The sequence below is a fragment of the Aulonocara sp. 'chitande type north' Nkhata Bay genome, linkage group LG15 (assembly GCF_057382095.1).
Source record: "Aulonocara sp. 'chitande type north' Nkhata Bay isolate Kocher_YH1m ecotype deep benthic linkage group LG15, A_spYH_male_GT1.1, whole genome shotgun sequence".
Lineage (NCBI taxonomy): Eukaryota > Metazoa > Chordata > Actinopteri > Cichliformes > Cichlidae > Aulonocara > Aulonocara sp. 'chitande type north' Nkhata Bay.
The window spans coordinates 14,613,067-14,639,732 of NC_141358.1; the positions used below are offsets into that span (position 1 = coordinate 14,613,067).

The 26,666-nt window shown below is 40.6% G+C and overlaps 2 protein-coding genes across 3 annotated transcripts; one reads left to right on the forward strand and one right to left on the reverse strand.

The window, feature by feature from the left end:
• The first annotated feature begins 25 nt into the window (after positions 1-25).
• On the forward strand, positions 26-10,340 carry znf106b (zinc finger protein 106b). Its single transcript, XM_086264454.1, has 21 exons — positions 26-124; positions 344-548; positions 657-718; positions 972-1,175; positions 1,279-2,388; positions 2,493-2,850; positions 2,937-2,997; positions 3,397-3,551; positions 3,631-3,691; positions 3,786-4,527; positions 4,610-4,659; positions 4,807-4,940; positions 5,967-6,101; positions 6,296-6,412; positions 6,525-6,716; positions 6,972-7,034; positions 7,778-7,897; positions 8,206-8,277; positions 8,423-8,494; positions 8,592-8,738; positions 8,845-10,340. Exons 2-21 carry the CDS (start codon positions 423-425, stop codon positions 8,899-8,901), a joined length of 4,038 nt encoding a protein of 1,345 aa, XP_086120580.1. The 5' UTR covers positions 26-124; positions 344-422; the 3' UTR covers positions 8,902-10,340.
• On the reverse strand, positions 9,573-26,235 carry capn3b (calpain 3b). 2 transcript variants are annotated; one of them, XM_086264458.1, is made up of 23 exons: positions 25,719-26,235; positions 21,963-22,032; positions 21,287-21,405; positions 19,544-19,677; positions 18,954-19,122; positions 18,502-18,585; positions 18,325-18,416; positions 18,097-18,174; positions 17,359-17,519; positions 17,066-17,235; positions 16,959-16,970; positions 16,598-16,806; positions 16,460-16,496; positions 14,536-14,559; positions 14,257-14,343; positions 12,207-12,281; positions 12,068-12,125; positions 11,925-11,989; positions 11,671-11,739; positions 11,513-11,591; positions 11,235-11,351; positions 10,965-11,023; positions 9,574-10,652 (listed from the first exon to the last, which is right to left on the reverse strand). In XM_086264458.1, exons 1-23 carry the CDS (start codon positions 26,034-26,036, stop codon positions 10,626-10,628), a joined length of 2,313 nt encoding a protein of 770 aa, XP_086120584.1. In that variant the 5' UTR covers positions 26,037-26,235; the 3' UTR covers positions 9,574-10,625. The 2 variants fall into 2 exon arrangements, with proteins under 2 accessions (XP_086120585.1, XP_086120584.1); XM_086264459.1 differs by lacking the exon at positions 14,536-14,559 and having other exon boundaries at positions 9,573-10,652.
• Between the last annotated feature and the right edge of the window lie 431 nt (positions 26,236-26,666).

A 26,666-nucleotide genomic window follows, 5' to 3' on the forward strand; every position in this document is an offset into this window, starting at 1 on the left:
CTTTCCTCTCACAAGCTTCCGGTCTCCGGAACGCGATTGGTGGACTTTGACGTGACGTGATTTACGCAGGCAAACATGGCGGCATTAGAGCAGTGAATGCTTGTTGCCTTGTGAAATTTACGAGGTAAATATTATCTGCAGCTAAGATTTTGTTGCGTGGAACCCAAATAGGCGTCACTTTGATGCGATTAACTTTTCCCAGCGGCTTTGGCGAATCGTAATGTCGTTAATGCTCAAAAAAGTGTTAAAACCGTTTCAAACGATTGGCTAGTTCTGAGTTGAAGACCACGTTGAGCTAATTTTCAATGTGTTTCAATGGCTGTGCTTCTTTTCTACTGCTCAGGTTCAATATAAATGCTGCCATCAGCAATGACATGTTGAGACACTGAACAGTTTGGGGTTCTAGTCTCACGTCATCAGAAATGGCAAACGTCCAAACGCCACACGAGAAGGTGGTCAAATCCCATGTGGAGCAGAATCCTCCACAAACCTCCCAGACGTCTAAAAGCAGCTACTGCATTTTGTGTCGCAGCTGGTATTTGAGGCATGTAAGTGGCTCTTAATTCACCGAAGCATCTGGATTCTCAGTAGAGATGAATAACCTGCAGTTTCTTTATAGATAATTTGTAATCTTGATAATATGTCTCTAACTACAGGAAGCACACGAGCATATGCACAGCATGCTGCATCACAGAGAGCTGGAGTCAGTGTTGGGCAAGTGAGTACTGTGTCTAATTTGAGAAATGTGTGTTTATCACTGCTGATGACAAACACTTTTCATTCAGTCAGACATACAGTGCAGTGCAAGAGTCTTGAACCACCTCTCTTTTCTTTATACGCTGCCTCGGAGAAGCCAAAACCTTTTGCAGTTTTTCAAGTAGCCTTGAACAATATTGAAAATGACAAAGTTTCACTGACATATAACCGTATTTTTAATTCTGACAGTATATGTTGTACCCTTTCTTGAACAGAGATTCCTTTCATGACTGTCAGGCATGCAAAGCTTCCTCCATGGGTTTAAATGAGTATGCCCAGCACATCTCGACCGTTCAGCACAAAGCCAAGTTGAAGAGCTTGATGTCCAAAAATGTGAAGCCCCTGTCTCTGTTTAAGACTCTCAGCACAGAGTCTATAACCCAGATCAAGGAGAGAAACAAGGCACTGAAAAGAGAGAAGTAAGTTTTTCACCTGTTTTTAATAAAACGATTGGAATCTCTCCATGTTATAATATGTTGTTGATGGAAACGACTGCCTTTTTTTTTTTTTCTCCCGCCGTAGGAAGAAAGTAACAAAAAAAAAGAAAAAGAAACTGAAGCAGGTGGCTGGTCAGAGGCGTGCTCATTTGTCAAAGGGAACCACCAAAACAAAGACTGGTGCATCCAAAGTGGAAAAGCATAGACAGTCAAAACAGGTGCAGCTGGAGCAAAGGCAGAATGATGAGCACAAAGGCAGGAGCAATGGTGTCGTCCAGAACAAGGAGAACAAAGTATCCAGTAAGCAAAGACCTCCTCACAATGCAGAATCAAGCCTTCATTGTCAAAGCAGGAGACTGGCTCCTATGTCTGGAGAGCCCGAAGGTCGAAGCTGGCATAACGCTTCTGTCAACAATCAGCCCTGCCGAGTCAAACTTGTGACCTCCCAAATGGAAAGATTCGTCGAGACTCAAGGGGGTGCCACCGACCTCTGGCACCAGATGGCAGGACCTTCTGTGAGCCAGTACAACTATCGCAGCAGGAAGTATAATGGTGCAACAAACACAGTCTTCACCAGCGACCAGCTCCCTGATAATGGAGCCATCATCTTTGATCGGAGCCAAGCTGCGACTACAGGGCAGGAAAGTGTACGCCGCTCAGCTCAACCTGCACCGGCCAACAGCGCAGCTCCTATACGAGAAGTTGATGTCACTGCCATGCTGAAGCAAATCAGAAGAGCGCTGGGTGTGAGGGAGCCATGCAGAGCAGACCGAGAAGCCCGGAGACAGAAGAGTGAGGCCGGCGTCCAGGTGGCTGATCCCGTGACCTCACAACAAAGCAGAACTGAGGCAGGGCAGCCAGCAGGCACCTCCGCTCTGACTGAAAAAGCTCAGGACCATGAAAAGAGCTCAGGAGGTGCAGACAGACTGCCAAACAACGGGAATAATGCATCTCAGGTGGCCACCAACGGCCTGACTTCACCTAAAAGATGTACTGAAAAGACCGCTTCATCTGAGCCGGACTCAAACAAACCTAAGGTTCGAATTGCTCACAAAGCAGGCCAAGCTCATGGGGAGAAGGAGGCTGGATGTAAATCAACTACAAACACGTTGCTTAGCTTTTCGGGGGCCAGGAGTAATCAGAACTGGACAGCGGGGCATGAGGAGGTGAAAAGGAAGGCAAAAGGCACGCAGAGGTGAGGAAATCGCCATCCAATAAGGTGTTTCGTTGTATTTGTGCTTTCCCAGTTTGGAGTTGATATTTCTTTATGCTATTTGTTGTCACTGTTTAAACTTTCAGGTTTGGAATTGAGTTGTCGAATCGTCCGACTCACCAAGGCAGCTCAGTGCGTCCGCAGGACTTTGACATGCCGCTGTCCGAAGGCTTCCACTGGGAGTCGTTTCCAGACTCTGTTTCGGTGCCACACTCGACTGCACCCCCTCCATTCCGAGACACTGCTGATACTGAGCGTGACACAGGGACACAGTCAGACTCTCAGGTTCAGGAAGCTTCAGGGCAGCCGGCTGCAGCTCAGGATCCTGGCAGCAGCCAGACAGCTGCACAAATACAGATGAAAGTGGAGCCAAACTTTGAGGATTTTAATTCAGATTTAAGGGGCAGCACTAGTGCCAGCAAGAGGAAACACACCACGGTGACGGTGATTAGTACTGCATGCTGTGACGCATTTCCGAAACATCCAGTTTGCAGATGCATTTCAGTGGTGGAATTGATATGTTTTTGCAGGTTGACGGTCATTCTGACAAGGAGCCAAGTGGGAAAAAGAAGAAAACAAAGTCAAACAAAGGTGATTCTGATGATTAGTAAGATTTTTTTTAGGTAACAAACCTTTTTATATGCAATGAAATATAAGAAACTGGAACAAACATTGTCACATTTGACCTCTGACCTCTCCGTCAAGGCCAATTGATTAAGCTTAAGGTCAAAGTGACAATCATGCTATATTTAAAACGATGTTTCTTGCTGCCATGGTTTGTATTGACATCATATTGGGAATGATATATGGGGATTCTAAATATCACGTTAACCTTCTACCTCAATCTGCTTTCAAACGTTCATAAACTGTCTTTTATCCTTAAAACTATGCTTAAATTCTGAGGCAGCTTAAGATAATGTAGCAGTTTTTTGAGGGGGGGGGGTCAAACATTCGTCAGTCATTCCCACTTTTTTTTCCCTCCACTTGCAGATCAGGAACAAATGGACCAGCTGTTGGCGGTGTCACTGCGTGAGGAAGAGTTGAGCCACTCATTGCAGAATTTGGACAAGTCTCTGGTCCAGGCCCGTAATGCCCTGCAAACTGCGTATGCAGAAGTCCAGAGACTTTTGCTACTGAGACAGCAGGTAATGAAGAAATGTCCAATAAATAAATGTTTGACCTCAAAGGAGCCATTCATAAGTTTGGGTCTTTCTGCTGTTTTAGTTCACTTCTGAGGTCAACAGCCTAAGAGCCAAGCGCATTGAGATCCTGCAGGGAATGCAAGGTACGGTAGATGTACACTGGCAGTGAAAACTTGAACTCAGAATGGTTCCGTGGGCAACAAATGCCTTTCTCTCGTCTTTCTTAATCTCTTCCAGAAGGGTACTCAGGAACATCGTCATCGGCGGGAGCTGCCAGTGTTCGATCTCCCTCCATTCCTCCTTCGAGCCTGTTACCTGGCTCCTCAACAACTCAGCAATCGGCTTCCACAGCTCCAGCATTATCCATCACCCCACCTCTTCCAGCTCCGCTCGTTTTAACAGTGAAGCAAGAAATGTGCCATCGGTCCACAGTTGGACAAGCCAGCCACTTGTCCACAGCAGTGCCCAGTAAAACCGATGCTGCTCAGGTCCCTCTGAACCAACCCGTATCTTTGTTTCCCTCCCTGCTGCTCCCACAAACACACTTAGCAGCTCCCTTAACTGCTGCTGCTGCCATCTCTGCCAATCAGTCCAACGCAGAGTGCTCCACATCTGCAAATATACTTCTTTCTCTTGAATCATCTGTCAGGCAGCAGCAGCAGCAGCAAGAAACAAGAGTGGGATTACAGGACTGTACAATGACAAAGATGGTGGCCAAAGAACCAGAGCCAGCCAGTGGTAATCCCGAAAGAGAAAAACGGCAACCTGTGGCAGATGACAAGGGGAACGAGAGCGACGATTCTGTTGAAATGATCGATCGCTCCAACATGGAGGTCATAGCCGTCGATGAATCGGACTGTGAGGACTCATTTGGAAAAGATTTAAAGGTTCCGGCGCAGCCACAGGAGCCGCTTCACTCTGTGAATGCTGAGTTCAGCTCTGCAAGCACACAAACGTCTCAACAAAGTCAGGACAACAGGTGAGGTTCACGCTTTGGATCGTTTCAGGGTTCCAATCCTGAACTTTACAGGAAAACTGATCCATTTCTCTCATCCCTTCAGTGAAATTAAGCCATCAGCTTTGGAAGGGAAAGATGCCAACACGCCTGCAGGTGAGTAATCTCTGCTGTTTGTCAGCAATGATAAAACATACTGCCTTTTTTGAGCTAAAATGTACCATGAAAATTTCAAATATGTATTATTATTTTTTTAGATTCTTAAAAAAAAGAAAGAAATAAACCTAGTCGCTGTTATTTCAGCATCCGTTGATGATGAGGAGCCATCCTTGGGAGAGTTTCTAAATCACAGCGGCCCCGTGAACAGCCTTCAAGTCCACAATGGCGTCCTGTACACGTGCTCGGGGGACAACACAGCTCGGGCCTACAGTCTAGTGGTATGTTCTTGGCACTTCAAAATTTTGTCCAGTTTTATCTCTAGTGCATTTTTTTTCAATTTGAGTCTCTGAACTGGACTTCTCAAGTATCTTTGTGGCATTGGTGCAGTTTTTAATGAAATGAGCTGACAGTTAACCACGAGCAGGGGTTAAAGTGGGATTTGGCATTGATACACGCTGGGTGTAGAATTACTAACGGTACCAGCTGAATTCAGTAAGATGTAAGCAGATATTATGTAAGATATTTGTCTAATTTCCAGTTCCTATTTGCTAAAATTTCACTTGCAGTTCCCACCTGTGAAACTGTGCAGAAACCTTGCAGACATGCTCCTCTTTAGTAGGCAGCTATAAGCTTAACTACAGCAACCTCAGCTTTACGTGTGCACCATGAATGCATCACAGGGGTGAGACAGGGTGTGTTCAAGGTGTAAATGAGCCGTGGGACGTTATTTTCTTATCACTGAAGTATCTCCAGGCCATCACCAGAAGCAACGCCGGGCTGCAGCGTGTGAACTCATATCAATATGCACTAGCCTGACTGCCAGATTTAGTTGCTCATTAGCTGAATGCCGTCTTTCCAAACCTTTCTGGTCCACTTTAGCCCTGACTATGGACAGCATAGCAGATTGTAAATGGGAATAAGAGGTTGCTGGCAGTTGATTGGAGAAATTGGTCGTAAACTTGCAGTTGTGCCATTTAATGTGGTGGTTTCAGGTCCAAGCCACACCTTTCTTTGGAAGGTAAATGTGCTCTGTTTCTGATCTGCATTGCACTTTTACAAGTTTTACTGCCACTCTGTGGTTAGTTAGCCAGTGTTTGCAGACAAGCATTTTTCATGCAAATGGATGGAAACTGAGGGCCATGTGCTAGCGACCAAATCGATCACAATGAGGTTTTTGGTACAGCACCCTCTTTGAGAGGGATTTTAATCAGACAAAAGCGACTGAATGTCACTGTTTTGTCTTTAAAGAAATGTATGTCTCTTTCCTCTATTATTAACATCTATATTTTGTCTTATGTATCCAGACCAAGGAGTGCTTAACAATATTTGACGGTCACACAAATAAAATCAACTGTCTACTGGTGTCATCCATCCCAAATATGCCGACACGCCTCTACACAGGATCCAGCGATCAAACTATCCGCTGTTACAGCATAAAGGTATATAATGTCTTGATAGGACTTAATGTGGTTGGTGTTGGACGTGTTTTTGGAAGTAATAAAGTGCTGCTGTCACAAAGTTGCCCACTGGCTGGATTTTAGTGTGAAACTCAGTCAGAATGTGTTTGTTGAAGTAAACGTGTGTTTTTTTGAGCATTTATTGATTTTGTCTTATAATCGACTGTTTTCTGCAGTCTAAGAAGTGTCTGGAGCAGCTTGCCCTTCCTGACAGAGTGCTGTATTTGCACATAGCCTGGAATATTCTGTATGCTGGGACTGCCAGCGGATCAGTTGCTAGCTATGATGTAAAGGTCAGTGAAATTGGATAATTACTGTACATGCCATAGTGTTCATTTAAAAAAAATAAATAAATATATATATATATATCCCTTCTCTTCTTTCCAACAACTTTGATCTTTTTAGACTCTGAAACAGCTGGATGTGTTCGAGTGCCACGGCCCACGAGGCGTGAGCTGCCTGGGCACAGCTCAGGAGGGCGCTCGCCGGCTGCTTCTGGTCGGATCGTATGACAGCACTATCAGCGTGCGCGATGCCAAGAGCGGCTTGCTGCTGCGGTCACTGGAAGGTCACACCAAGACTGTACTTTGTATGAAGGTGGGGAAATTCTACATCCTTTAACAGTCTGTTTTGCTGAAAACGGTTATTAAAGTTTTCATAATCAACATCAAGTCTGTGTTGACATCAGAGTCAACATTCAGCATGTGGTAAAACTTGATAGTCATAAAATGACAGCAGTGAAAATGTTTTGTTTTCTGTATGTGTGGGAGGAAATGGTTGGCTGGTGTTTGGTTTATGACCTGCAGGCAGCACTTCTTGCATCTTGTTGACTTTGGTTGTTGTTGTTTTCAGGTAGTGAATGACCTGGTTTTCAGTGGTTCCAGTGACACATCTGTACATGCCCACAACATCCATGTAAGTGACTTGACTTACTTAAAAAAGATCAATGAAATTATGCTAGCGAGAATTTTCAGAGTTATTAGTGTTATTTAAAAAAAGTTGAATTCTGTTTTAATGTTTTGTTTTAGTTTTTTAGTTTGGGTGTTTTTAGTCATAAAATATTGATGTTTTATCTCATGAAAGATGCAGACACCAAATCATTTCTGCTAGCATGAGTTGTTTTTTTTGTTTTGTTTTTTAAGCCTGGTTAGCAGTCAACCATAAACGGCTCATTTTTGTCCGGCAGCCGCGTAAAAACTCAAGTTTGAAAATGCAATAACTCAAGAACAAGCTGGTGAAGGATTTTGAAATTAACACAATTGGTGCATCTACTAAACATCTCAAAAGAATTTGAATCTCAGGGAGCTCGACCTCAAGATCAAGGTCAGAGGTATATTTTTTTTAAACGTGAACAGAATAAATCGAGAAAGATGTCACTGAAGATTTTTGAACTGCTACCGTAGAGGCACTACTAAAAGTGTCTGACAACTTCTAATCCTGATAACCTTGATCTCAAGGTCAGAGGCCAACTTTTGTGAAAATCACTGAGGATTTTTGGATTTATAACATAGGTGCTTCTACTAAGAAGCTGAGGGCTATTACTGTTGGCTGCCGGTATTTTTAGTGTAACTTTAGTAATGTGTGCGAGCCTTGTGCTTTTGGTAAGTGATGTGTGTTTTTTATCGTTTAGTTTTGTTGCCATGTTTTCCTGTCTGCAGACGGGCGAGTTGGTTCGCATCTACAAGGGTCACGGTCATGCTGTCACATCAATTGTCATCTTGGGGAAAGTGATGGTAACAGCCTGTTTGGATAAACTGGTTCGAGTTTATGAGCTACAGGTATTATGACTCTATTTTCTTCCAAAGTAGAACAGAAAAGAACGCAACAAATGATTAGGTTACAATTTTTTTTCTTTTGTAAATGACTGTTGCAAATCCATTTAGACTTTAAATGCTGTGCGGCTTTGGTTGATGCTACATATTTGTCCCTGTGCATGTAACTACACAATTTGAGGAACTTTGATTTTTCTTTTTTCACCTTTTTGAGTATTTAAAAAAAAATAATTTTTTATAAAAACCTTTGTAATCTGTTTTTAGTTACAGTTATCTGTTGTCGTGTGTGTGTGTGTGTTTTACTTTGTGTTTAGTCTCATGACCGGCTGCAGGTATATGGCGGTCACAGTGACATGGTGATGTGCATGGCTGTACATAAAAGTGTGGTAAGTGCAATTAAAGCTGGTCCAGCTGTATTTTTTTTTTTTTTTTGCTTTTTAAATATAAACTTGCTTGGCAGCGGTTCATACAGGAAAGGGATGAATAAACACTGCTGACTTGTTTCTCTGTGGTCGATTGCTCCACACGCAGATCTACACAGGCTGTTACGATGGCAGCGTTCAAGCTGTAAAGCTCAACTTGATGAAAAACTACCGCTGCTGGGTAAGAACCTGATGTTATAAACTGGAACAGTGACTCCTCCACGTTCACACAGTGCCTTTTTCTTGAAGATTTTTTGTTGTATTTGCTCTCTTTCCAGTGGCAGAATTGCTCTCTGATCTTTGGCATGCAGGATCACTTGCTACAGCACCTTACTAAAGATCACAGCAACCAAAATCTGCAGACGGTCAAGTGTCGCTGGAGAGGCTGCGACACTTTTTTTGCCACGCAGCATTCAGTCAGACAGGTAGTGAACAGTTTGTTAGCGTACCTCATTAGCTAGGCTATGTGTTTTCTTCTTGTGGTTCATTCAGAGAGACCAGTTTGTCAGCTTTGTTTGCATTTTGCCGCAGGAGCTTTCTGAACACATGCAGACTCACGTGGAGAACGACAGTAACGTGCAGCCCTGATGGGAATGGTGGTAAAGTGATGCAGCAAGCCAGGGTGGAGTCTCACACGCTCTCACGTTTTTGTTTCCAGCTTGTCATTTTGGTGGTATTCTGAGATTTCAAAGTCATCAAACTGCAAGTAAAATTCAGAAATTCTCTGAGATTAAAGTTAGAAAATTGAGAGAAATACACGACACAGATTGTGTTTCAGTGAGAATGAGCAGCGGGTGATAGCTTGAGCTGGAAAACATGAGCTTCTAAATCATCTAAATCACTCTGTTGCTTTCTCCTGTAAACACACAGTGCTAAAAATCACTAGTGTGCTACTGATGGTTATAAAATAAAGCATAATGCGATAACTCATGCATGAACCTGATCAGCATATCTATGCAGAGTTAAGCCACTTGCTTTGTTTCTTCCTCTCATAAATGTGTCAATTAATCTCAGGCGATTTGTATTTTCTCACCGCTTTGTGAGTTAATAATAATATTCGGCTTTTTTCCTCTTAAAATATTCTGCATTTTTCTCCTATATTTACCACTTTAATCCCACAAAATTGAACTTCTTTTCCTTGGACGTTTATAACTGGTATTTTCTTGAAGTGCCACTAATCCATTAGATCATTTCATACTTTGTAATTTGGATTTATTTGTTAATGAAAATTGTTTCCTGCTTTTTTTTTTTTTTTTTTTTTTTTTTTTTTCTTCCTGTGAAGACGTCGAGTTGTCATGAATATCATTCATTTGTATGTGAAGCTAATAAACATGCAGCAAATTGAGAAACGTGTCAGAATAACTGTGAAGTAGACTGTACGGTGAACTCCACCAGCTGATGATGTTATGGAAGCTCGTGAAAAAAAAAAAGTTTGCTCTCCATAAATCAACATTTCAAGTTGTATATCTTGAAATTTCAACTTACTCAGAAGCACCTTAAAATTTTGGGGTATTTAGTAAGCCAAAATTTTGAGATGCGCAACTCAAAGTTTCAACTTTGTCTGGCGATTTTTAAAAACTTATTTATATTTTTCCAGTGGCAGAATTGAGATTCCGTATGATACCCATGAGTTTTCTAGGAGACTCCTCGACTCCCCAGACAGACGGGAGAGATCAAAGATGATGCAGCAGAAGCAGAGATACTGTATTTCTTTGACACATAGCTGAACCGCCATGATTTTATTCATGTAAAGCCTCAATTCTCCTGCTTATTATTCCTTTATTTTGTTAGCTGACTTTTGGTCATTTTCACATTTCTGACTGTAACTCTTGGAAATGTTCTGTTTCCCTGTTTAACTTTGTTCTACATCACATATTTGAAACCAGGCTGTCCAAAGACTCTCCAGCAATCTTGTATAATAAAAGTCACACCTTAATTTTAGTACAGTATGTATTTTATTTTGTTTAATACCTACTGTATGTGTACATCAATAAAATTACAACAAATAATCACAGTGTTTGCTTCCACTTTAAAATAAAAGCATTGATAGCCACATATTCTTTACGACTTAACAACAAAGGGAAATTCTGCATCTGTGCCTGTCTGTTTACACTTCACATTAACATCTGGTGTAACCTGGTTATCAGAGCTCAGAAAACCTACTTCTTATCTGTTTTAATATTTAAAAGATTACAGGAATAAACCTGACCATTAAATCTGAATCTAGAGGAAATTGGAGCAATGACGAGCTACGTCGTGGTGAAGTTTATTCCAATCTCACGTGATGAGTCGCCAACTGACATGGACATGATCTATGAGTACATCGTCAGCTGAAGCCACTGTAAAGAGAATAAAAGAATTATTGTCATTTACTGTAGCACAGCAAAAGCCACATTGATGATACCATTTCTGTGTTTTGGTTTTTACTGTGTGACTCAAGTCAGCAAAAAAGATATTAGAAACACCCTTCAGGGAAATGTAGTTTTCACTCTGTACATGGTACACTTCTCGATTTCTGTAGTTCCAGGCTTTTCCCCCCTCATTTTATTCCTACTTTAAGTTTTATTCTTTACAAGGTCACAAATGACCTAAATAGGACCAGATTAAGTTATGGAACGAGGCACAGAACGGCAAAAATAAGAGTGTCTTACCTCCAGCACGTTGAGCTTGATTATTCCATCTCCATCTTTGTCAAAGGCACTGAATGCTCCTATAAGAGACAACAGATTATGGAGCTGGGTAACTTTTCAACCACTCAGAGCTTTAAAAATACATTAATTCATTCTGTAAGATAATTAGATTCAGTAAAGTAAATTTAATATCACTATATCATCATAACAATGTCTTAAATCTGTCAAATAGGCTAATAATCAGTCCTATGCAAGTGTTTTTGGCACCAGATGTGTGTGGTCTGTACTTACTGAACATGCCTTCTAGCCTCACAAAGCAGCAGATGTAACTATCAAAATCAATGTTCAGGCGTTCATCTGCATAGCGCATGGCTATGATGTCATACAGTTGTTTGTTGAGTTGAAACCCTGATATGGAGATAAAAAATATATATTTAAATATGTAAATTATATCATTCTCACATTAAACTGGAACGCACAGGCAAGGAGTGCATTGGCAAAATATGTTAATTCTAAAAAGAAATAATAATTATTGTGCTACAAATGAAAAATCTGTTTTTTCTGCTCACCTGCATCATTAACAGCATTCCTCATCTCGAAACTACTGATAGACCAGGTTTTATCTTTGTCGTAACGTTTGAAGATGAGCTGCAGACCCAAAGTCGGACAATCAGATAAAAACATATCAAGCATGAGCAGACATCAGCTGTGGTTAAAGCTATCCTACCTGCCAGTCCTTGATCTTTTTCCACAAGTGTTTGAACTCCTGCAGATTCAGCTTTCCTGTCCCATCAGTCTGAGCACAAAAGCATCAGTCATGGAAACACCTGCTACGTACTGTTCAACCCAACTGTTTTACTTTGACTTTCCAGAATAAAGTATTTACATAAGGTGCAATGTTCTGTTCTGTTACTGGGAAACTGGGCAAACAGTAGAGTTATGTGCACGCAATCTTCTAATTGAAATCAGTTGAAAGGATACGTCCATTAAGGCGATCATACTCCGACACGTCTCGAGGCTGAAACCTTCTGACTTTATGTTATTATCTGTGGAAAAGCACAGCTCAGTGTGAATGCCGAGCACGCTGGCGGCAGCTGTAATCGCAATCTTTTCTGCGTACTCACGTTTGGAAAGCACGTTTTTTAAGATCGTTTTGAGTTCATTGGCACAGATCTGCATGTCCTGAGGGAGCGATGATTTGTTTCATATTAGCCGATGAGAGTCTTTATAGTGTTGTCCTCAAACTAACTGTGCAATACTCACATCACCAGCAATCTGTTGGTAAATAGCCCTGAACTGCTTTTCCTCGTCGGTTTCCTCAGGTTGGAGAAGTTTCCGCTGAAGGAGAGAGGAAAGAAATTATTTACAAAGACAGGTTCACAAAAAGAAACTGCGAAGACTTAGAAACGTGAAGGAAAGAAACACTGATGAACTTTGCTGTGCAGCAGTAACTAAAGATTAGAAATAAGGTTTCAAAGTTCGAATGCTTCTAACTCAAAGAGTCCAACACCTGTAGTTGTGGAAGAAGAAAGTTTTCACAGGAATCTGTGCAGTCCCATGAAAAACTAAAGCATGGCTGATTCAGTCACTTGTAGAACTGCACAATAACCTGAAGTAATCATTTTCTGTATGACTTTATGAGTCTTTACAATGTTGGGTCAGTTCATTGGGGACATTTGTGCACAGGACCTCGATTCTTTTCTTTTTCAGTCATTCTGTTGTAGATTTGTTGTTGCACGACCCAGTTTCAGCTTTCGGCAGCTGTTGACGGATGGCCTCACATTTGGATCTAGAATACTTTGGTATACACAGGAGTTTATGGTTGACTCAATGACAGCAAGGTGTCCAGGTCCTGTGGCTGCCAAACAAGCCCACATCATCACCCCTCCCTCAGCATGCTTGGCAGTTGGTATGAGGTTTTTGTGTTGATATGTTGTGTTTGGTTTTCACTAAACGTGATGTCGTGCACCTTCACTTTGGTCTCGTCTGTCTAAAGGACACTCTTCCAGAAGTCTTGTGGTTTATTCAGATTCAACTTTCTGAGCCAAAGCTCTGCTGCCATGTTTGTTTTAGAGAATAGAGGCTTCTTCCTGACAACTCTTCCAGTTCAGTTTCTCTGAGCATTACCTTGGGGTGAACTTGGTGATACATCCACTCCTGGGAAGATTGTTGCATCGTATTGACACACAACAGAATTTTTCTCATCAGTAAACAGTCAAAACCTCTGATTTAAAGAGGTGCTCCCACTTTCTGATGATCAATTAATCAAGTGCATTTGATTACAAGCACCTAAAAGCACTAACAGTATACGTCGTTTCTGAGAGGACTGCAAAGAAAACTTTTTTACACGAGTTATGGATATAAGTTTTAAAACTTAAGTTTATATAGACATATAAGCGATCAAAGTGGCACCTTTGAGGAATTCCCCCTTTCATCAATTCATGACCCAATGCATGCGTCCAAATCAACAAAGACTGGTTTCACCAGAAGATTAAAGTACTGGAACGGCCCAGCCAGAGCCCACTACTGAGTCTGTGTTTGGCTTTGTGGGGAAATAATTGTGGATAATCTTCTTCCTGCCAGACAACGATTTTTCCTGATGTTCGAAGCAACAAAGTTGGGTCATTTTCAAAAGGTTTTCACTTGAAGATTTCACTTTAATTTCATACAGAACGCTGTACACTCAGTCAGTCTCTATTTGGTACTACTGTGCAGTATCATGTAGTCCAATACATCTTCTCTATCATAGGATGCATGTATAGCACTCATAATAATCAGTTGCTGCTGACATTGTTGTAAAAGTGTAAATCAAATTTCATATAAATTAATAAAGTCATATTTAAAGGTAGTGTTACACTAAAATATATCGACAGAGTGTTTTGCTTTGTTCTTGTTGTTCTTGTGAGCAAGTCACAAAGTTATTTAATTACCATACTAACTGGTCTTTATAGGCATTATAAAGGGAAAGCAGGTGTATATATATATAAGGTGTAACATTAGAAAGGGGTTTTCATGGCTTTTATCAGTCTATTTAATCATTAAATGATTGGATGTGTTTCTCTATGATACCAGAGGAGAGCAGCATATGGGAAAAACAAGACTGCGGACAGCTAACATTAGAGTGTCTCTACAGGAAAACAGGTGCAGCTGAGTTACTTGAGCTCTACTGGCTTCAGACTCAGTTGTTTTATTCCCAGTCATGTTATCTGATCCAGTAAAGATTGCATTTTGGAGTCATCAGTCACCAGGAAAATATGACAGACATGAGCTGTTTGCCATGTGACAGAAGACTCGCCACACCAAGGACATTTACCTTTGGTTTCTTCTTCTTCTCCCCCCGAATCGTGTCGTGCTCGATTTCTTTGCTGGCCAGTGCTCTATCTGACACAAATACAATAGGCTGACATGTAGAAAAGACAAAAAGAATTTAAAAAAAGAGTCAGTTTGCAGTAATCCCACTGGTCATAAACTCTACATTTAATATTGTGTCGGCAAACGCTTCTAATAGCTGACACGTGTTGGAAAGGAGCAGTGAAGAAAGAGCTCAGCAAAAAAGCAGCCTAACAATCCAACTGCTACAGACATTCATTACCTTTTCTTTCTGTTTCTTTTCTTGCTGGTGACCAATAAGACAAGGAGAGACAAAAAGATGAAATGAGATGAAATGGAGGAGGAAACACTTGGAAGTTCAAGTCTATTAGTTGGTCTGAGTACAGAACATATGCATCAGAACAAGCTAGGGAAAGTTCAAGAGTAAAGTTAATGAATATTTAAGACACAAAGCTGGGCTTTGAAATCAAATTCTAACCGACATTGCAGTGATCTGTAGGACATGCTGATCTGAAAGGCATATTAATGCAGACTTTAAACAGGTCATATTAGTGTCATATTCAGCCAGATATATGTATGTATGAATAAGAGGGTGGGCGGGGCCCTGCCACTTTTTGTTGGAGCAGCCAATTAGGAGCGAGTGAGGTTAAGTGGAAGGGAGCTTGTTTCATACAGTGGATTAACTGAAGGGGGTGCACCTAGGATACATGAGGGTTATTTTGAACCAAATATATGCAAAGCTACTTAAGTTGAGTCCAAGAATACGGAGTTGTATGTGAGCATAGTGTTAAAGTTGAATGTGGCATCTAATGACTGTCTGCTGCACTCCATGGAAAGATGAATGTAGTATTTTCATCCTTCTTGAAGCGGGATTTTCCCCCCAATATTCTTTATCTTTTCTACTTTTCATCTCTAGTGCTTTGGTGTAAGGAACTGAACCTGCATATTTGTATGTATGGATTAACAACCCCGTCTTTGTGTCCTTCATCAGAGTCCTTCAGTTATATTAAAACTCCCATAAAAAGGAAAAGAGGTGATCTCCATTTCCATTTTGTACAAAAGAAACAATTAAAGAAGATATAGTATGGTTTACACTTCCCCAAACAGTCAATACACTGTCACAGCTGAGAAAGTCCAGTATCTTCATTAACTGAGTGCAAGTATGATGAGGGAGTTGAGTGCTACAGTAAGGATGTGATGCAACCCCAACTAGCAAATTTGGCACTGTATAAATAAATAAACAAAATTGAATAGATGTTTCTGAAATACACTCACCAGCCACTTTATTAGGTACACCCATTCAACTGTTTGTTAACACAAATCAGCCAGTCATCGTGTACATTTCTTCAACAGCAGCAGAAGAACAGGAAACCGAGGCTACAGTTTGCATAAGCTCACCAAAATTGGACAACAGGAGATTGGAAAAAATTTTGGGTGGTCTGAGTCTCAATTATGGATGGTTGGGTCAGAATTTGGTGTAACCAACATGTAGGCACAGATCCATCATGCCTTGTATCAACAATTCAGCCTGCTGGTGGTGGAATAATGGTGCGGGCACCTTTTGGTCTCCTTAGTACCAAAAACATTTAACTGCCAGAGCCTACCTGAGTATTGTTGGTGACCATGTCTATTACTTTCTGACCACAGTGTATCCATCTTCTGATGGCTGTTTCCAGCACAGTAACATGCCATGTCACAAAACAGGGGCAGTTATAGCTCAGTAGGTAGAGTGGTGGCCCCATGATCGGAAGGTCGGGGGTTCGACTCCACTGAACGGTTACCCCGAGGTACCCCTGAGCAAGGTACCGTCCCTACACACTGCTCCCCAGGCGCTGCCTTATTACATTATTAAACTCAGATAATCTCAAACTCGTTTCTTGAACATGACAATAAGTTCACTGCACTCAAATAGCCTCCACGGTCCCATGATCTCAATCCAATAGAGTACCTTTGGGATGTGGTGGAACGGGAGAGTCCTATCACGTGTGCAGCTGACAAATCTGCAGAGCAAAAAGGGTACAACCTAGTACTATGAAGGTATACCTAATGAAATGACCGGTGAGTGTGTGTGATTAAAACACAGGTTTCTAAACAGGAAAGATAAACCAGCCTTTCAGTTTACAGTCCACTGCAATAAAAGCAAGAACATATTTTAACCCCACTGCTTCTAACATTACGCTGCAAACCTGCGTTTGATCTGATCCAATCGTAGTCTCTGCCTCCCTGTGGAGAAAAGCAAACATACCTCAGCAATGCTGCCTTTCTACATCTTGTAATTTTAAAAGCAATTTGGCTCTCAAGAAAAACACGATAGTAACCCTTACTCTGATGTGCTCTGCTTCTCAGAGAAGACCCTGAGGATGAACTCTCCTTCTTCGTGGGGTTTAAAGATTGTGGGGATGATGACGTACTCACCGGGAGGCAGACAGAAACGCTCCGTTACCTCCCGCAGGTTAATGTAACTCTTGCATTTTGCCTTGGAGGCTGTGTAGAGGAAGAAGTCCTTCTGCAGATGTTGATTCTGCCCACACATCTGTGAACAGGGTTGTAGAAATGGTGACTTGTTAATGATAGCAATAAGAAATATTATAATGTATTGTAACTTTTCTTTCCCCCCTTTTTATACAAGTGAAACCTCTCTTGGGGATACAAGCAAATAAAGTGAAAGATGCAAGATCATTATACCTCCTTCGGCACCTGCAGAGACACAAAAGAAGTTAAATATCAGGTTAACTTCTCAAATCCTGGACACGTGTGTACTTTCTGAAGAAAAAATGAGGTGTGATCACTACCTCGTAGATGGAAAAGCCTATGGTGAGAAATTTGGCCCCTTGATGGCGCTGCATCCTTCGACCTTTCTGCATCAGTGCCACGACAACAGTGCAGGCCACCTGCTCGTCATCCGGGTCATCGTCCTCCTCATACAGCTGCAGACGATACTGAGGGTTTGTCCAAAACGTGTCTGTAAAATACACAAAGTAAATATGCAGCACAGATTCATATAAACACGAATTATGTAAGTGAGAGTTTTTACAATATTGTCTTTTAAAAGTATGAAAGCTGATCCAAAAAGAACAAAGCCTACCTGGGAAGTTCCTACAGCCACCAGCAGAGCTTCCTCTCACCCAGCGACCCTCGTGGACCGACACTGTCCAGGTGTTTCTTTCATCCCCCTGCAGCGTGTCGGGGGTCAGGTTGCACATCTCCAGCTTGCTGAAATTCTTCTTGAAATCAGCAAAGGACATCCTGAAGTGAAACACAAAAGAAGTAAAAATAAAAAAGGTGCTTGCTGAGTAAATACAGTCACTAGGTTCATCATTCCCTCACAATGCAATGCAAACAAATGGTTCTCAAGTAGGAAAATGTTAAGTAAACAGTGGCAGAACAACTCCAAAGAGTTTTACAGATATTTGAGTACAGTTAAATACATTTAGCATTCACCTAGGTTTTATTGGCTTTTGAAATTTGACTGTAGTATTATACTGTAAAAAGTTAGAATTTGTATCTCTTTGCAGGTTCATTTTGTAGTGAACAAAACTGCTTGGTGGATGGGTTTTGCTATTTATAGGTTTTTATCAGTAGTGGGGCAACAAAGAGGCCATGCACGGTGGCAGTTGAAAAGTCATTCTATGTACACTGATATCTCAAAGTCACCATAAGGTGTTTGACGCTAAGCTGTGATTTGAGCTGAACACTAACAGTGATGGTAGCTATATTATACTGTAGTAGGAACTTCTCACAAAACTGTGGATGAAAGATTTCAAAAAAAAAAAAAGTTAAGTCATTATAGACAAAAAGGTGTGTGGGAAGGTGTTTCACTCACCAGAACTCACTTGCCTCTATGGTCTGTTTTTTCAGGTTTTCTCTGTCTGCAGCGGAAATTGTCGACCACTCCTTTGAACTGTGGAAAGATCAAATTTCCTAAATACAAACTAAGCAAATAGGAGACACTATTTTTTTAATTATGCTGGCAAGTGGTGAGACCTCCACTACCACCATGTCTTACTTAAGGGTGATATGCTGCGTTATTTAAGAGTAAAAATATACAAACTTTGCACTCCAGGGTCCTTTCCAGAGCACAAAACCCCAGGGATTGCGCAAACGAATCAGGCGAATTCTTGTGTCCTTTGAAATCTCATCACACTTGCAAAGAAGCAGGAAAAAAAAATAACCAAAAAAATGCCTTGTCCACCAGACGATGTGCATTTACATGGATGTCTCACTCTACCTCCTCCAGGCTTATGATGGAATAGGCATGACCCCTGACCAGCCCCTGCTCAGTCCGACTCTCCAATTCACTCTCTGAAGAAACCTGACAGACAAAGCATACATCATATGTTTTATTATTAGACTCCATAGTAGCTTTGACTGATTCACAGTTCAAAATAATCCTTGTTTATCCTATACTTGGTATTGTTGTGGACACTCAGTTTATTCCCTGTCCGAAATAAGTCATTTTAACTCTAAGCCATTTTAAGCCAATAACAGCAAAACAGCAGGTGGGTGGGGCTGCGTGCCTGAGAGTTACATATGACAGATATCTGCTCTCTTTGACAGAGCTGAGGGGAGGGAAAAAAATGTAGAAAACTTTGTGTGAAATCTGTGCATTCTACTTGCTAACACTTAAAATGAAGTGAAAGAAACATGACAAAGAGTGATGCTTTAACCTCAAACACATACATCTATGGAGCAGCCCATCAGTGAGCCTCTCTCCAGTGCATTCTTCATGATCTTGTAGAGCTCTGTGGGATCATCAGACAATTCAAAGTACTCGGTAACTCCACCTGTGAAATCCTCCATGGCTTCCAAAGTGTTCCCTCCTTTCAGTGCCTCATAAGACCCGTGCAACCTGAGAGAGAGGTCGATCATTCTGGTCAGTGTGCTGACATGTGTGTTCTCCGGGGCTGATACTTTTCACACAGCTGGCTGTCAATTCGGGAAATATGAGGACGCTCGAGGTGTGTCACAAATCAGTGTGAGAGTACACTGCAAAAGTACATACGGCTCAGTAACACAGTTCATAATTGGTTGCTAAATCGCAGTTTAAGACTGAGATTTGTTGTTCAGACTAAAACTTTTATTGAAAAACCTCAATTTGCGTTAAAAACACCTGAAACAGTTCAATGGCAGACTTTTTTTCAATAAGAAGAAACAAGAACTGTCGTTCGGTGTATGGACTGGAAATCTGAACCACGCTGAACAGCAACGCATGTCAGATGACGGTGTGCATGACTGCTTGACTGCATGGGACATTAATAGGCTCTGCTTACTTGGCATAAGCTTTTTCCAAAAGAGCGCTCCAGAACTCGTTCTTTCTGAAAGACTTTGTGAAAACCAGCTGGTTGTTGCAGGTGGGAATGCGGTCGTCCACGACGACATCAATCCACTCGCCATAACGCCAGAACTGAGTGTGGAAACGACAGAGAAAATCATTGATGACATGGCAAAGTATTTTTACCATACAAGGAAAATAGCTCGCCATCCACAACATGATTGATTTATTTATCAATTTTAAGTAAGGCGAAACAACTGATAACTTTTCATGTGACATGTGAAAAACATCTTTTAAACTTTTATCATCAGCTCAAAATGTGCTCTATGCCCTGGACTACTGCAATTCATTGTTTTCAGGAGGTCCAAAAATCTCCCTGAAAAGCTTTCAGTTAATCCAAAATGCTCCAGACTGAGTACTGACATATAACTGACATATAGGGACTATAAAGAGAGCATATTTCTCCTGTATTGGCTTCCCTTCATTGGCTCCCTTTTAAATCCAGAATTGAATTCAAAATCCTGCTCCTCACATACAAGGTCTTAAATTAACAGGCCCCAGCTTATCTTAATGACCTTTTAGCACCATATCACCCCATTAGAGCACTTTGCACTTGTTGTTCATAGAGTTTTCAGGCCCCTCTTCTATGGAGTCAGCTTCCAGTTTGTATTCGGGAGACAGACACTATCTCTATTTTAAGATTAAGCTTAAGACTTTCCAACAATTGCATATAGTTAGGGCTGGATCAGGTGACCCTGAATCCTCTCTTAGTTATGCTGCAATTGGTGTAGGCTGCTGGGGGACTCCCATGATGCATTAAGTTTTTTCTTTTCAGTCACCTTTCTCACTCACTATGTGTTAACAGACCTCTCTGCATTAAATCATACTTGTGATTAATCTCTGTCTCTCTTCCAAAGCTTGTCTTTTATCCTGTTTTCCTTCTCTCACCCCAACTGGTCACGGTAGATGGCCCCGCCCCTCCCTGAGCCTGTTTCTGACCGAGGTTTCTTCCTGTTAAAAGGGAGTTTTTCCTTCCCACTGTCGCCAAAGTGCTTGCTCATAGGGCGTCATATGATTGTTGGGTTTTTCTCTGTATGTGTTATTATAGGGTCTACCTTACGATATAAAGCGCCTTGAGGCGACTGTTGTTGTGATAAAATTGAATTGAACTGAATAAACATGAAGCAAAAATTCTGTCTGAAAAAAGGCATCAACATTTTTCATTTGACAGAAATATCTGTATATCCTTCATCATATCATGTTTCACATTAATAGATACTATAGTATAATTCCATGTTGAGATATTTGGACTTTTTAAAAAAGGTTTTATTGTCATCTACTCAAATGGGATTTTGAGTTACGTCTTTAAAATTTTATAACACTTTATAACACTGTGTTTATTCAAATATGTTTTTGAGGCAAACATTAAACGTTTTACCCCATTGTATTCATTTTAAAGACTGAGCTATGAGTGAACATATTCACAATCAGGTTATTAACACTAAATACACTCAACAAAACCAAACCAAGGCGCATTTTTACACTTTATCCAAGAACATAAAAATGTATTTATAAAAAATTACTCTCCCACTGACCAAACGATCATAGTAAAAAACTAATATATCGAAATCTGAAATACTCTTTGACATATGTTTTACTTGGTTTTCCTTTTACTATAAATTTGACACACATAAAATGGTTTTCTGTTAACAGCACGATGCCCAAAATGTCACATTTCAACCTGGAAGTGGAAGATGCCGGCGTAGTTTTCGGTGAAGCTCTGGTCTGGGGGAATAACTCTGTACAGCAGCTTCTCGTTCAGCGTGAGACAGGCGATGGCAGCCAGCAGCCAGCAGTCACCTGTCGACAACAGATTGATGAGCTGTGATTTCATCCAAACAAATTACTTCACAGGGTAACAGAGTTGTCACACACCAAATTGCTGCAAGTGTCAGAATTCGAACTCGAACTCAGGCTCGAGGTCAGTAATTGTTCAGCATGCTCACTTGCCCCATAACCAATATAAAATCAGATGCAGATGAAACTGACACTTACACTGCTCGACTTAATGCTTTCAGGCTCTGGTAGCTGTTTTGTTTGATGTCATCCCTTTTATAAAAATTAGTTAGAGGCAGGGCTTTTGATAGTAAACTATTTGCACTGCCAATTTAGAATCACTAATTAACCTATTAATTAAAACCATGCAGGTTTTTGGACTGAGTACCCGGAAAGAATCCGCACAAACATGAGGAAAACATGCAAACTCCACACAGAAAGGCCCCAGCTGGAGCTTCTTGCTATGAGGCGACAGTGCTAACTTAACATACAGGCTTAAAAAAACCACTGTAATGTCTTTTCAAAAGAGTGAAATGTGGGTAAAATCACTTTTTTGAAAGCGCAGACAGTTCAGATGTTACCTAATTCTCCCTGACAGATGTCTGTTCTGTTGGCTCCATCTATGATGAACTGGGGGTTTTCACAAATTTCCTGGAAGACAAAAAACGTCAGGAAGGGAATTTTAAAAAAAAAATATGTTATGAAATCTCAGTCGTTTCACATTATGAAAGTAATGATGTACTTTTTCATTTAACCAAAGGATGTTCTCCATGACATAATGCATTTGTTATGTGTCAGCAGATGACGAAAATGACTAAAAGGCAGAATAATTGTTCTTTCCGTGGAGAATCGGTATAGAATCTCAATTGTTATATTTTCTTCATCCAGGAAGTGAAACTCTTGAGATTAAAAATCTCTTTTGCAACACTTCCTGCGTCCTGACAGACAGTTACCCCGTGAGAAACCTGAGCACCAAGAGAAAACCCAGGACTTTCTTTCTTTGCGCCACTTTTCCTTTGGTATCAAACTGCATGGAAAAAGTTGGCTTTGTATATAAAACCAGAAACTTTGGTTCCAAGTTATTTGTACAGATTAAGCTCCTGATTATAATGTAACGGATACCAGACAAAGGTTCTGTACGGCTGTTTGTGTTCATACAACTTTAATATCTGCTTTCAAACATCAGATTTATGTTTATTCAGTAATTTGTATCACAAAATTATTTTTTGACATCAAATTATTTTGATCCCAGAGTTTTGTTATGTATGTTTAAATATACGATATATTTTATACATGTATAAATCTGTAATGATTTTCAAACCTGTTATTTAAAAGCTTAGGGAGAGGGTGGCAAAAGCTTGGAAAAATAAGTGGTACTAAAAAGAAACAGCTGGGGAAACATTTTGCAATTAAATAGTTTATTTGGCAACAGGTTAGTAATATGACTGGTTTAAAAATAACTTCTTAGAGGCAAAGTTTCTCCAGAGTAAAGGGCAAAGCTTCACCAATCTGCAAAGAAAACTGAATTCACGAATTGTGGCACAATTTTAGAATAATACTCCAAAATGTAAAATTGTGACAACTTGGAATATTTCATCATTTAAAGTGAATAATATCATCACAAGGTTCAGAAACTCTGGAGAACTCTGTGTATCAGAAAGGCTGAAAATCAGTATTGGATGGTCATAATCTTTGGGAACTGAGGCAGCACTGCACGATTCTGGCATGGGAATCACTTCCAAAAATCTTTGAATGTGGACACAGTTCATTCTGCAATCCGCAAATGCTTTGTGATGCAAAGAAGAAGCCATGTATGAACATGATCACATCTAGAAATCTCATTTAAAAACGACTGAAACAAACTGAAAAACTGTTCATCTCTGAATCTACGATCGTCTCTGAACTCAGCCTGTGCATCTGAAAAGGCACTATCAGTGCTGAAAGGTATATACGGGTTTTAGAGTGACATGTGCTCCTAACGTCTATTCAGAGAGAGCCTTACTTATTCCAGAAACACAATGGTAAACCACATATTGTGTCTATTAAAAAGCACAGCTTCGTAAAAGAAAAGTCCCTGTGCTGAACCTTTTCAGAATTGGGTTTGTAAATATCCGTCTCCTCAACTCTTCTCTCCTCGTGTCATTTCCTCACCTCTTTTGGGACGGATTAAGGTCTTTAGTTGAGGAGTTTCAAAGATTTGAAGCTTGTGAAATGATAAAGGGGATTTGTCCATCCTGACATGCTGCCCTGGTTTGCTTTCTGTTTTTACCAAACTTCTCATGGTTAGATTTCAGATTACCGCTTCCCCAACACTCAATTTATTTGCAATATAAAATATATAAAATATAAAAGCTTATATTTCTGTTGATGGAAAACTAAAATCTGGATTTACAACTGAAAGCAAGTGATGTAATGCCTTCTGCCAGGTCAGGTTTTGGAACCATGAGACGCCCTCTGCATTCACTTCATATTTACATGGAAGCTCCTGTTAGAGGCCCTCTGGTATTAAAGACCTCACCTCATAACTCCTGATTACAAATGTATTTGTAAAACAAGGCGTTGTTGTCCAGACTGTCTACTATAATGAATATTCACACACATATACATACATGATTTCAGCATTTGACTTAAGTATGAATTATGCTGTGGGTCATACATCTCCATTGTATAATACAGCCTGTGACTAAGGCCGTAATTCCCCTGAATTAAAATGGAAAATGTATTTTATTTGAAATTACAAAATATTTAGATTTGGTACACAGAATATAATGTAAGCAATTTTTAGTAGTGTGCAATTTCATAGTAATTTTGAAGAAAAACAAACTATTTTTCCCCATTTTACATCATAAAATATAAAAATGCAGTTTCATGTTCCTGATTTAAAGCACCCTCCACAGCTGACCCCTGTGTGGCATTCAAGTATCACTGATCTCAGCTGAGTGTCTCACGCTTCATTGGTGAAACTTGAAGCAGCAATCAGCCTTCGTGTTAGTGTTATACTGAATTTACAAAGCAGGCATTTAAGAATGAGATTAGCGAATAATGTTGGGTTGAAAATTATTTTCTTATGATTTAATGAAAATGTAAAAAATATATCATACCATCATGCTGAAAGGAATAGACAGAGCCATATGTATGCTGTTCATACAGGTCAGTGATGATGCAATACATATATGTATTTATTTATTTCTATTTAACACCTTTTATAATCTTGCACCCGGGTTTTTAAACAACTTTTTATCCTAACTTTTGATTTTCTTTTCATTTTTATCATACTTCCGTCAATTTTGTGTAATGGAATCGAATGCCTTTGTACAACACTAAAAAGCGTTGAATAGGAAAAAAAATGTAATACTTCCACTTTGTTGTGGTTTTAACTCCACTTCCTTTATCTGATATCCTATATTACACTACAGATTTCAATTTTTTTCTTCTTTTTGTTCGCTCATCCAGCCAAAGGATCGATGAGCTGATGTCATGGCGAGGCATCAACTGTCCACAAATCTGTCCGCCCACAATTGACAAGAACTAGGTGTGTCACGAAGTGTAACAGTTTAAAGCTCTTAAATCCATGACACATACCACAATGTGGTTTTTTGTGCATATTTCCAGCCTGTACATGCTATGCAGGGTAAGAAATATGGACACTGTAGCTCATAAAGCATTTATATTATGACGGAAACATTAAATATGCTAAAGCAAAAACAGCTGATTAGCAAGGCGTCCAGTTGAATCCACTGATTTATTTACTATGTAAAGATCCAGGTGGTCAGCTTACATTTGTGAGCTAATATTTGGAATAATTCAAAAAGAGCATTTTACATTCTGGCATTGATTCATAAGTTTTGTGTAACAGGCAGGACTTTTCTCATCGCTGCTTCTGCCTCTTGGTGTTAATGTCTTTCTCAGTGTGTTTGCATGTAACATGAACATGTCTGAATACCTTTTGCCAAATGCCACTTTAACGACTGCCAATCTGACTCATTTATCGCCAAAGGCAAACGCCCTGGAAAAGTATCAAACCCTTTTGGGAGTGTGCATCATAAAAATATGAACCCCCAAGGTCAATGCTGAGTTGCTAGTTTGAATCCCAGCACCAGCTGAGTGCGACCCTCTGCGTGAGAGTCACAGCTGTCTGTGATTGTAGAAGGTGATAACCGAGCGCAATGCGTGAGCCACCATGCAACCGTCTGAACCTGACACTCCAGCCATGTGGTGTGGAGGAAGTGATAAGGTACACAGATTTAAGAGAAGCACCTATGTAAACATGTAAGAGACTCATTCGCATTATGTGCAACTTGGCCCAAACGACACGATCCCTGAAGACTGGCACTCACCGACGGACGTTTCCATTCAATCTTCATTGAAGGTTTCCTACTGTAGAAAAGTGAGGAGTCATCTGCAGGGAACAGAGGGTCTTCAAACATAACATTCTTCTCCACATATTTGTCTCGCAGCTCCAGAAAGGTCTTAAGACGCTTGGCATCTTTGACAGCTTCATTCCTGCTGAGAATTGCTGAGTAGATGGAGTTTGACCCTGCATTTGGGTACTCAGCTTTGGTATCCAGCTGGAGAGATGTCTCAGTTTCATAAAGCACTTTCACCTTTGTTTCTTCAACGAGAAGCACTTTGCCGTCTTGTTTCTCATCTCCCATCTTGTTAGTGAACTCCTTGGCCTTTCCTCGGCTCTCTCAAGTGCAAAACGGGAACTCTGTTGCACAAGAAGCTTCAAAATAGCCCCAAAAACGTTCTTGTAACCTCCCTGATTCCAGTGCTCACTTTTAGTTCCTTTATTTAATAAAAAGTGCTGTCATGGGTCATGGGCAGCCACCAGTCTTGCTCTCACACCAGCACTCACTGTTGTGTCCCTGGAGCTCATTGAACCTAATTATAGACCTTTTAAAAGAGGGGCGGGGGCTTCTCAGAGGGAAACTCTGACCCTGTCCTAACATTTCCAAGTCACAGTGAGAGGTTAAAAAGGGTGGTCCATATTCTAAAAGAGCTTAATCAATTTTTTTTAAACTTTTGACAAGAAAATCTGCAATGTGGGTCAAGATGAGACTAGAAAATAAGCTGCTACTATAGTCCTCATGCCACTTCCTAAAAAATATTAATTGAATTGTTGGTTAGTCCTTTTTATAATGTACAGCTTGATAATTACTACTTTCATACAACAGTCAAAGATACACTCACTGGCCAATTTGTTAGGTACGCCTTGCAAGTACCTGGTTGGACCCTCTTTTGCCATCAGAGCTGCATTAATTCTTCATGGCATAGATGAGACA

Bases quoted from the DNA above. Each gene is read 5' to 3' on its own strand.
- capn3b (XM_086264458.1), bottom strand. From the start codon at position 26,036: ATGGGAGATGAGAAACAAGACGGCAAAGTGCTTCTCGTTGAAGAAACA. The intron at 18,417-18,501 runs GTAGAGTGAGAC...CTTCTTTGCAAG, and splicing joins CCATCATAAGCCTGGAGGAG to TGTGATGAGATTTCAAAGGA. The intron at 10,653-10,964 runs GTAAGACACTCT...TTCTCTTTACAG, and splicing joins TCAAGCTCAACGTGCTGGAG to TGGCTTCAGCTGACGATGTA.
- znf106b (XM_086264454.1), top strand. From the start codon at position 423: ATGGCAAACGTCCAAACGCCACACGAGAAGGTGGTCAAATCCCATGTG. The intron at 2,851-2,936 runs GTGATTAGTACT...ATGTTTTTGCAG, and splicing joins GGAAACACACCACGGTGACG to GTTGACGGTCATTCTGACAA. The intron at 8,278-8,422 runs GTAAGTGCAATT...CTCCACACGCAG, and splicing joins TGGCTGTACATAAAAGTGTG to ATCTACACAGGCTGTTACGA.